General features: G+C 39.7%; 1 protein-coding gene across 1 annotated transcript in view; it reads left to right on the plus strand.

Moving 5' to 3' along the window:
• The window catches only part of si:dkey-91m11.5 (PH_BCR_vertebrate and RhoGAP_Bcr domain-containing protein), a 117275-nt gene that overhangs the window by 71326 nt on the left and 33586 nt on the right, over positions 1-12363 (plus strand). The window contains 4 exon segments of the mRNA XM_034171280.1: positions 1191-1298; positions 1474-1534; positions 1624-1676; positions 6117-6257. Of these exon segments, the coding sequence (XP_034027171.1) occupies positions 1191-1298; positions 1474-1534; positions 1624-1676; positions 6117-6257 (363 nt within the window).

Below are 12363 nucleotides of genomic sequence, written 5' to 3' on the forward strand. Positions count from 1 at the left end.
TGCAAAAAATAATTTGTCTAAAGAAAGTGATGATTTAGGTGTGTTGTTTAAAAGAGGGTGCATGCTTAATGTGTGCAATTTGATTATTTTTTGATATTTTCATTCAATTCTTGTCAAATTGCAGGGATTTGTAGCAATATGAGATTCAAGTGGATCATTTTATTAAAATTGTTTATTTTAAATGTTTAAATGACACTTAAATGCAGGTTTTTAAACATTTGGCATAAAACTATATATAAATGTGTAAAAACGCTTGAGTTTGTAATAGGGCCTAAAATGTCACAGTATAAATCGTAGCATAGACAGTAATTTATATATAATATATAAATTTATTTTTCCACAAAATAAATGCTTCAGACTGGGTAAAGCATTACTATGGCAGCTACATGACTGTTGGTAGAACGTATTTTACATAGTACAGATTTATGTGCAAGACTGTAATAAATACAAAATAATAATAAAATACTGCAACTGCAAAAAAAATATAAGACACAAAACCTCTTGTCTCAATATAAACTTTTTCCCAACCCACATGCACACTCAATCATAATGCAAAATTACAAATTAAATAGCTACTATGAATAGCAAGTGCTCTGTGAACGGGTGCTGGATGCTGTGGCTACATTTCTTTCCAGGAGTCTTTGAAATGATGATCATCTTCTCTTCCACAGTATAAATCTCAGTACTTCATTCAGTAGCAGGATCACGTTTTCATGCATGTAGATGATGCCATCTTGTGGCAGTAGATGATAATGCAGTGTTTTTTCATATACGTTGCTTTCAAATGTAAGTTGCAGGACCTCCCAATCAGGGTTGGGTAGGATTACTTTGAAATGTAATCAGATTACAAGTAATCCAAATGTATGTACATACATACATGTAATCCACATGTATTCTTTCAAAGTAATCCTACCCAACCTTGCTCCCAATCTAGTTAACATAAAAAAACATGGTTTATGATATGGAAAATACAGCATATTAAAAAGTCAAAGGCATGTTCCTGTCACACATTGATTACCTACAAACACAGAACCAGATTTATTTGATTGTTAAACCTGGCAGGATGAATTCTTCTTTATTTTCCTTCTATGGTGCTGCAGTATGCTGACATTCTGCTGCACGGCTCTGCTAAAATCTCCCGTTTGTCTGACAGAAAGAATCTAATCTGTACTCTAATCTGTGCTCTGTAGGCCAGCCAGCTTGGAGTGTACCGGGCCTTTGTGGATAACTATAAAGTTGCTGTGGCGACGGCGGACAAGTGCTGCCAAGCAAACACACAGTTTGCAGAGATATCTGAGGTATGTGATCGCGCTGCACGCAGCAGGAGTGTTTGATGTTGTCCAGCTGCCCGGGCGCAGTGATGACAGGACATTTTAATCAGGCAAAGAGCCGTCGCTGATAGTTTAACTGCACCCAATCTTCTGATTTAATGACCATAGCTGCTTGCATCTGTCTCTCTTGTTCTTCTGTCAGAATCTCAAGGTCAGAAGCACAAAGGACTGCAAAGATCAGTCAGCTAAAAATTCACTGGAAAGTAAGTGCAGAGTAAAACTATTGTCCAGCCTCCACATTAATCAATATGACTAGATAGTGAGCTGGAACCCTGTGACTCCGCCTCCACAGCTCTTCTGTACAAACCCGTGGACAGAGTGACGCGCAGCACGCTTGTTCTGCATGTAAGTCCGCCTGACCTTTTTTTTGCCTCTTGTCTGAAATTAGTTGATTTGGGAGTGTCTCCATTGTGTAATCTTAATTTGTTAATTGTGGTTTCCTCTGGATTACCGCTACACTGTCATGTCTGTCAGACCGACTTTGTGTCTGTCTCTCCGTCTCTAGTTGTCTTTGTATCTCTGTGTCTCTCTGAGTCTCATAGAGACGGAAATCAAGGACCAGTTCCACTTGAAAACCACTTTGGAAATCGATTCAGTATCAAGGTGTTCAGGCTCAGTCTTGGAATTCCGAATAGGTCAGGACACATGTGGCGTCTTATCTTATCACAGTTTGGAACCACCCTGGGTCCTGGATGTCAACTCCCCCTGGCATTCATCTGGTCTGTCTTCAATGCTTATAAGTAACCATCTATCTCTTCCAGCCAGGTGATGAGTTAGCATCACCTCCGCCTCTTTCTAGTTCTTGGGGTCCTCAACCCTGAGACATCTGCATGCTGGTCATGCCCAGAGAAATGTGCTACACGGCCAAAAAGTAGCTGATGTTCCCTAAAGACTTGGACCCGTTTTCTCCTGCAAAGGTACCAACATCATCAAAGACCTCTGTCCAGCAACCTCGTGACTTCACAGGTTCTTCCCTCTCAGTCTCAAAGGATGAGGACCCAGAGATATGAATGTCACTGCAGAGATAAGAGAATGTCTCCACACGTTCAACACTTTCACCACATACAGATACACTTCTGATGGCTGAGTCCAGGAAACTAGTGAAAGCCTGGATCTTAGTCTTGATCCAGGGCAATTGCAAACCCAGACACTTAAACTCCTCGCTGAGATGTTAAAGTGCTGCAATAAGGGCCTCCATTGATTCTGCAAAGGTCGCTGGAGTTTTGAGCATCTTCAAAACCCCAGAGTGGTCGTGGAGCTCAGGTTTTTTTTTTTTTTCTTTTGTTTTGTTTTTTGTTTTGGTTTGTGTTTTTCACAAGGAAATGGAAGACGTCCAAAATATAATGAAGATCATGTACAACCCCTGGCAAAAATTATGGAATCACCGGCCTCGGAGGATGATCATTCAGTTGTTTAATTTTGTAGAAAAAAAGCAGATCACAGACATGACACAAAACTAAAGTCATTTCAAATGACAACTTTCTGGCTTTAAGAAACACTATAAGAAATCAAGAAAAAAAAATTGTGGCAGTCAGTAACGGTTACTTTTTTAGACCAACCAGAGGAAAAAAATATGGAATCACTCAATTCTGAGGAAAAAATTATGGAATCATGAAAACAAAAGAACGCTCCAACACATCACTAGTATTTTTTTGCACCACCTCTGGCTTTTATAACAGCTTGCAGTCTCTGAGGCATGGACTTAATGAGTGACAAACAGTACTCTTCATCAATCTGGCTCCAACTTTCTCTGATTGCTGTTGCCAGATCAGCTTTGCAGGTTGGAGCCTTGTCATGGACCATTTTCTTCAACTTCCACCAAAGATTTTCAGTTGGATTAAGATCCGGACTATTTGCAGGCCATGACATTGACCCTATGTGTCTTTTTGCAAGGAATGTTTTCACAGTTTTTGCTCTATGGCAAGATGCATTATCATCTTGAAAAATGATTTCATCATCCCCAAACATCCTTTCAATTGATGGGATAAGAAAAGTGTCCAAAATATCAATGTAAACTTGTGCATTTATTGATGATGTAATGACAGCCATCTCCCCAGTGCCTTTACCTGACATGCAGCCCCGTATCATCAATGACTGTGGAAATTTACATGTTCTCTTCAGGCAGTCATCTTTATAAATCTCATTGGAATGGCACCAAACAAAAGTTCCAGCATCATCATCTTGCCCAATGCAGATTCGAGATTCATCACTGAATATGACTTTCATCCAGTCATCCACAGTCCACGATTGCTTTTCCTTAGCCCATTGTAACCTTGTTTTTTTTCTGTTTAGGTGTTAATGATGGCTTTCGTTTAGCTTTTCTGTATGTAAATCCCATTTCCTTTAGGCGGTTTCTTACAGTTCGGTCACAGACGTTGACTCCAGTTTCCTCCCATTCGTTCCTCATTTGTTTTGTTGTGCATTTTCGATTTTTGAGACATATTGCTTTAAGTTTTCTGTCTTGACGCTTTGATGTCTTCCTTGGTCTACCAGTATGTTTGCCTTTAACAACCTTCCCATGTTGTTTGTATTTGGTCCAGAGTTTAGACACAGCTGACTGTGAACAACCAACATCTTTTGCAACATTGCGTGATGATTTACCCTCTTTTAAGAGTTTGATAATCCTCTCCTTTGTTTCAACTGACATCTCTCGTGTTGGAGCCATGATTCATGTCAGTCCACTTGGTGCAACAGCTCTCCAAGGTGTGATCACTCCTTTTTTAGATGCAGACTAACAAGCAGATGTGATGTGATGCAGGTGTTAGTTTTGGGGATGAAAATTTACAGGGTGATTCCATAATTTATTCCTCAGAATTGAGTGAGTCTGTATTTTTTTCCTCTGCTTGGTCTAAAAAAGTAACCTTTACTGATTGCCACAATTATTTTTCCTGATTTCTTATAGTGTTTCTTAAAGCCAGAAAGTTTCCATTTGAAATGACTTTAGTTTTGTGTCATGTCTGTGTTCTGCTTTTTTTTATACAAAATTAAACAACTGAATGAACATCCTCCGAGGCCGGTGATTCCATAATTATTGCCAGGGGTTGTAGCTTGGAAAGGTTTCTGTTATCGATGAGCCTAGGCTCCTAGAAATCCATGGTTGGTCCATATATTTTTTTTGTTTTGTTTTTGCAGTTGTCTATGATGATGAAGGCCAAAAGCTACTATGGATAGTTTCCAAAGCACAAAGCGACCACTAGCTGCATCCATGCCAGTGATCTCCATGTTGTGCGCGTAAAAACCAGACACTTGTAATGTTGTATTAAGCCACCTGTTAGTGCACATTATCGTGTCTGCTGCTGACATGTCCCAGAAATATACGACAGGAAAAGACGCATCCTGATCATGACGTGGCTTTTCCTGTTGGGTTGTCCCATGTGACCCTGGCTTAAGAGATCCAGACATGGAGAGACAGCAATTTGAAAAGTATAAATACTAACAGTTTGGAAGGAAAATGCTAATCGTAGCTAATGGAACCATATGCCATCACACTAACACCCTGAACCGCAGCTAATGCCAACTGTGGTTAACGTTTCCTTTAATAAAATCTGTTATTGGTCAAATTCACCATGTAATAACAGTGTCTGGTTATAAATAGGGTTACATTCCACAACCAGAAAGCTTTAATCATGGGGCAGACACACTGAGATACTGATACAGTGACAAAAAAGAAAAAAAAAAAATGCTGTCAGAATCCTCCATCACCTCCTGTAGGATAGTGCTTGTAGCACTCGGAATATACTTCTAACACTATTTGCCTGATCATAAAGATTCCAAAAAGGTATAGTTTGGAATATTTATGACTTAATGTTAAGGAGTTATGGGGTAAAAACACAACAAATGGTGACAAAAGTAAGTTTAAATTTGTACAGGGGTCAAAATTTAAAAATGCTCCAATCATATTGACAAGTATACCACATTATTTGTCTGATCATAGAGATTCCAAAAAGGTATAGTTTAGAATATTTATGACTTAATGTTAAGGAGTTATGGGGTAAAAACACAACAAATGGTGACAAAAGTAAGTTTAAATTTATACAGGGGTCAAAATTTAAAGGTGCTTCAGTTTTGGTTGAATGAGATGCAGTTATTCTTTGAACTAATAGGATTAATAAATGGAATAGTTTAGATTTGATAGAACTGTATTGATCCCTTGGGAAGACTCCCTCAGGGAAATTGAGGTTCCAGCAGCATTGTATAGTAGCACACAGGGTAAGAAGCACACAGAGTATTAAAATTAAAAGTAAAAAAAAATTGCAAACCTAAATACCAGAAATACTGCTCGCTACTCGTTTAATGGCTACTACTGTTCCTCTCCTTGCCGTCCTTTGTCTTCCTGTTCTTTTGACTATGTTGAATTTTTGTCCCTAAAATAATGGTCAAACAAGGTTGACATCCCTGACAGATTGTGCAAACGATTCCTTTTTAGAGCCAACCAATAATTTGTATCACTTTTTTTTTTTTTTAGCAAAATTGGAGAACTGAAAACCTGCTTGGCCCATGGACTCTGTCTAATAGGCTTAAATGTATGGATATACTAAGACATCAATTACATTAATACAGATGTGGTTGAGATGAACATTTTCCAAACATGGAAGACAGACTCATTTGTGGAGACAGTTCTAGTGTGACTTTTGGAAATCTGCTGTCTAAATTCAGATTTTAAGGGGTTGTGCAAAAAATCATGTTTGTAGTACATGTGCAGATTTTCTCAGTCATAAGTGTGAATTCAAAATAGAAGCATATCTCTTCTACATATATGCATTTATTTTATTTTTTCAATTGTAGGACCTGCTGAAGCACACACCTTCCAGCCACCCAGATTATCTGCTGTTACAGGATGCACTGCGCATCTCTCACAACTTCCTGTCCAGTATCAATGAGGAGATTACCCCCCGCCGACAGTCCATGACTGTGAAGAAGGGAGAGGTCAGTGCAGAAAGCTGAGTCACTGCATTATTTCTTGTTCATTCGGGTGAGTTTGTGACCCCACGCTGATATTTGCGGTATTAGATTAGATTAGACAGAACTTTATTAATCCCTTGGGAAGACTCTCTCAGGGAAATTGAGGTTCCAGCATTGTATAATAGCACACAGGGTAAGAAGCACACAGTGCATCAAAAGTAAAAGTACAAAAAAGATTTTTATTTTTTGCAAATATAAATAAATACTAGACATACTGATCAGTGCTGGTTTACTGGCTACTACTGTTCCTCTCTTTCCTGTCCTCTGTCTTCCTGTTACTCCTCCTCCCCCTGAAGTATTAGTTTTCAACTGGTTTCAACGGAATGCTGCTGCTAGAGTTCTGACCAGAGGAAGAAAATCTGACCGTATTACCCCGTTTTATCCTCCTTGCATTGGTTTTATGTTCATGTACAGCAAGATTTTAAAGCGTTACTGTTAACATGCAAAATTTTTATGGATAAGCACCCACCAATTTGACGTATCTTTTCGTGCCTTATGTACCGGCCCTTGCTGTGTTCTCAAATTGCAGGATTACTATCAATTCCATTCAGTTAATTTATATAGCAACAAATCACAACACATGGGTAAGGTCTAACCTCACCAACCCAGGCACCAAAGTTAAATAAGAGGTTTGCAGGCCTCACTCTTAGTGTCAGTCATTTTTCTATGAGATAGTTTGCCTGCTAGGATATGTCTGATTCTGTTGTCTTTTAATTCCGCACTTAAGACACATCTGTTCTGTGTGATGTATAATGTACGAGTAGTACATGTGTGTATAAAGTATTACTGTATTTTGTAGTTTCGTGCTGTTTCTATTATTGTACTGTTTTTGTTAATTGTAATTCGTATGTGTAGCTGTTGATGTAAAACCACTTTGAAATGTGTGACATGCACCACAAGGCGCTGTACAAACAGTCATTATTATTATTATTATGAGTGTACCGATGAGTGCACGTACTCTTGTTACTTACACAATGTGGCTGCAGGTCGATAAAATGACAACTGCATTAGTCAGAAATTAGTAATAACACTTTTACTATGCAATGTGCCGTGTGCAAGATAGGGCCCTGTAGTCTCTAGGTTCTGTGGCTGTTCTATATGACTGTGTTGGATATTTACTAAGGTCTACAGAGCGATGTGTACTCTGTGCTGAGGTTTTATCCTCTCAGTCAGATGGCAGCGTTTGTCAGGATTACACACACACACACACACACACACGCACACATACGTGTGCCACATTTCCGTCCCGTCTTATCTCCTGACACTAAAATCCTATGCTGAAGGTGTCTGGCAGTGGCGTGTGAATGAGGTTCTTGCTGACTCATCTCTGCCTGTCTGCTTCATGACGGAAGCAGAGCAGAAAGGAAACTTGTGGAAAATCAGTCCAAACACTGCAGGGAACCATGTCCGTGTTGAAATCCAGGAAAACCTGTTGATTGCTGTCCTCTCACTCCCATCCTTCCCTACCGCGGCACTGACTCCACTTCCCAGAAATGACCTCTGTTTAAAGAAAACTCTTCTGTAGCCGGGTGCGGTTTGACAGTGCATCCTGACCTCTTCGTGGCATCTTGGTGCTGTGATTCAGCGAACCTGACCGGCAACTTCCTCTGTGATTACATCACAGAAAAGTCTTTGAAATATTCCCCTGCATAAATGATAGGAAGTCTGAACAAAGAGAGGCAACGGCAAACCAGTGATGGGATCTCTTCTGTATTAACATCGATTGTTGACATTGTCAACTGTCACTGCCAGTAATGAACATGAGCATTTAAAGCTGAATGTTTGTTCAGTTTGGTCTCATTATAGGTGCTAAAAATAAATAAAAAATACCAGAGTCCAGTGTCTGTATGTGAGCATAATTACAGTTCAGTTTTCTTGTATATCACCAATACATATAAAAAATCTAATTGATGTTAATTAAATGGTAAACTATGGCACTTTTCAACCTGATGCAGACACTCAAAGTATTTCACACACAGCAGTGTCAGGGTGCCGCCACGCAACGTGTTCAACTGCACAGTGGGACCTACTTAGGGATTAAGGACCTTGCTCTCAGGCAGCTTAGTCGATCAGAAGATCCTCTGCTCACAAACCCAGTTCTCTAACCTCGAGGCCCTAACTTGTAATCAAATTCCTTATGGTCTGTGAAGTTGCCACTGCTTTGACATTAAAATGCTTTTATTGTGATGCCATTCAGGAAGTTGAGTTACTGGCAGTAGGTGTCTTGACACTTACCATTGACTGCAGTGAAACTGGTCCAACTCCTTAATGCTTTAAAGCTACTGTGTGTAGGAATTAGACCTTTTTAGCAACATAAATGGAATATAGCCTTCATAACATTGGTTTATTAGTGTATAATTACCTGAAACAACTAATCGGTGTGTTTTCATGAGCTTATCATGAGCCCTTCATATGTACATGTGAGCAGGGCCCCTCATGGAGGCCGCCATGTTGGTACTGTAAGGTTAAAATACAAGTTGTGGGGAGCGAACTCAGAAGACTCAAAGATTGACAGGAGACGTACAGTAGTGTTCAGAATAACAGTAGTGCTATGTGTCTAAAAAGATGAATCCAGGTTTTGAGTATATTTCTTATTGTTACCTTGGAAACAAGATACCAGTAGATTCAGTAGATTCTCACAAATCCAACAAGACCAAGCATTCATGATATGCACACTCTTAAGGCTATGAAACTGGGCTATTAGTAAAAAAAAAAGTAGAAAAGGGGGTGTTCACAATAATAGTAGTGTGGCATTCAGTCAGTGAGTTTGTCAATTTTGTGGAACAAACGGGTGTGAATCAGGTGTCTCCTATATAAGGATGAAGCCAGCACCTGTTGAACCTGCTTTTCTCTTTGAAAGCCTGAGGAAAATGGGACGTTCAAGACATTGTTCAGAAGAACAGTGTAGTTTGATTAAAAATTTGATTGGAGAGGGGAAAACTTATACGCAGGTGCAAAAAATTATAGGCTGTTCATCTACAATGATCTCCAATGCTTTAAAATGGACAAAAAAAGAGACGCGTGTAAGAAAACGGAAAACAACCATCAAAATGGATAGAAGAATAACCAGAATGGCAAAGGCTCACCCACTGATCAGCTCCAGGATGATCAAAGACAGACTGGAGTTACCTGTAAGTGCTGTGATTCTGAAATTCTACAGCTAGCCAGGCCCCTGTAGTCAGTGCGGACCAAGGTAGCTTAGCCGCCGTTAGCTTCCCTCTGGCAGATCCCGAGCAGCCGGGAAAGCAGGCCGACTGGGTGACTGTGAGGAGGAAGCGTAGTCCTAAACAGAAGCCCCGTGTACACCGCCAACCCGTTCACATTTCTAACCGTTTTTCCCCACTCGGCGACACACCCGCCGAGGATCAAACTCTGGTTATTGGCGACTCTGTTTTGAGAAATGTGAAGTTAGCGACACCAGCAACCATAGTCAGTTATCTTCCGGGGGCCAGAGCAGGCGACATTGAAGGAAATTTGAAACTGCTGGCTAAGGCTAAGCGTAAATTTGGTAAGATTGTAATTCACGTCGGCAGTAATGACACCCGGTTACGCCAATCGGAGGTCACTAAAATTAACATTGAATCGGTGTGTAACTTTGCAAAAACAATGTCGGACTCTGTAGTTTTCTCTGGGCCCCTCCCCAATCAGACCGGGAGTGACATGTTTAGCCGCATGTTCTCCTTGAATTGCTGTCTGTCTGAGTGGTGTCCAAAAAATGAGGTGGGCTTCACAGATAATTGGCAAAGCTTCTGGGGAAAACCTGGTCTTGTTAGGAGAGACGGCATCCATCCCACTTTGGATGGAGCAGCTCTCATTTCTAGAAATCTGGCCAATTTTCTTAAATCCTCCAAACCGTGACTATCCAGGGTTGGGACCAGGAAGCAGAGTTGTAGTCTTACACACCTCTTTGCAGCTTCTCTCCCCCTGCCATCCCTTCATTACCCCATCCCCGTAGAGACGGTGCCTGCTCCCAGACCACCAATAACCAGCAAAAATCTAAGATAAGATAATTATAGTGGGCGATTTTAACATCCACACAGATGCTGAGAATGACAGCCTCAACACTGCATTTAATCTATTATTAGACTCAATTGGCTTTGCTCAAAATGTAAATGAGTCCACCCACCACTTTAATCATATCTTAGATCTTGTTCTGACTTATGGTATGGAAATTGAAGACTTAACAGTATTCCCTGAAAACTCCCTTCTGTCTGATCATTTCTTAATAACATTTACATTTACTCTGATGGACTACCCAGCAGTGGGGAATAAGTTTCATTACACTAGAAGTCTTTCAGAAAGCGCTGTAACTAGGTTTAAGGATATGATTCCTTCTTTATGTTCTCTAATGCCATATACCAACACAGTGCAGAGTAGCTACCTAAACTCTGTAAGTGAGATAGAGTATCTCTTCAATAGTTTTACATCCTCATTGAAGACAACTTTGGATGCTGTAGCTCCTCTGAAAAAGAGATCTTTAAATCAGAAGTGCCTGACTCCGTGGTATAACTCACAAACTTGCAGCTTAAAGCAGATAACCCGTAAGTTGGAGAGGAAATGGCGTCTCACTAATTTAGAAGATCTTCACTTAGCCTAGAAAAAGAGTCTGTTGCTCTATAAAAAAGCCCTCCGTAAAGCTAGGACATCTTACTACTCATCACTAATTGAAGAAAATAAGAACAACCCCAGGTTTCTTTTCAGCACTGTAGCCAGACTGACAAAGAGTCAGAGCTCTATTGAGCTGAGTATTCCTTTAACTTTAACTAGTAATGACTTCATGACTTTCTTTGCTAATAAAATTTTAACTCTTAGAGAAAAAATTACTCATAACCATCCCAAAGACGTATCGTTACCTTTGGCTGCTTTCAGTGATGCCGGTATTTGGTTAGACTCTTTCTCTGATTGTTCTGTCTGAGTTATTTTCATTAGTTACTTCATCCAAACCATCAACATGTCTATTAGACCCCATTCCTACCAGGCTGCTCAAGGAAGCCCTACCATTATTTAATGCTTCAATCTTAAATATGATCAATCTATCTTTATTAGTTGGCTATGTACCACAGGCTTTTAAGGTGGGAGTAATTATACCATTACTTAAAAAGCCATCACTTGACCCAGCTATCTTAGCTAATTATAGGCCAATCTCCAACCTTCCTTTTCTCTCAAAAATTCTTGAAAGGGTAGTTGTAAAACAGCTAACTGATCATCTGCAGAGGAATGGTCTATTTGAAGAGTTTCAGTCAGGTTTTAGAATTCATCATAGTACAGAAACGGCATTAGTGAAGGTTACAAATGATCTTCTTATGGCCTCAGACAGTGGACTCATCTCTGTGCTTGTTCTGTTAGACCTCAGTGCTGCTTTTGATACTGTTGACCATAAAATTTTATTACAGAGATTAGAGCATGCCATAGGTATTAAAGGCACTGCGCTGCGGTGGTTTGAATCATATTTATCTAATAGATTACAATTTGTTCATGTAAATGGGGAATCTTCTTCACAGACTAAGGTTAATTATGGAGTTCCACAAGGTTCTGTGCTAGGACCAATTTTATTCACTTTATACATGCTTCCCTTAGGCAGTATTATTAGACGGCATTGCTTAAATTTTCGTTGTTACGCAGATGATACCCAGCTTTATCTATCTATGAAGCCAGAGGACACACACCAATTAGCTAAACTGTAGGATTGTCTTACAGACATAAAGACATGGATGACCTCTAATTTCCTGCTTTTAAACTCAGATAAAACTGAAGTTATTGTACTTGGCCCCACAAATCTTAGAAACATGGTGTCTAACCAGATCCTTACTCTGGATGGCATTACCCTGACCTCTAGTAATACTGTGAGAAATCTTGGAGTCATTTTTGATCAGGATATGTCATTCAAAGCGCATATTAAACAAATATGTAGGACTGCTTTTTTGCATTAACGCAATATCTCTAAAATTAGAAAGGTCTTAGAGTGATGCTGAAAAACTAATTCATGCATTTATTTCCTCTAGGCTGGACTATTGTAATTCATTATTATCAGGTTGTCCTAAAAGTTCCCTGAAAAGCCTTCAGTTAATTC

Source organism: Thalassophryne amazonica, chromosome 5 (assembly GCF_902500255.1).
Source record: "Thalassophryne amazonica chromosome 5, fThaAma1.1, whole genome shotgun sequence".
Taxonomy (NCBI): domain Eukaryota; kingdom Metazoa; phylum Chordata; class Actinopteri; order Batrachoidiformes; family Batrachoididae; genus Thalassophryne; species Thalassophryne amazonica.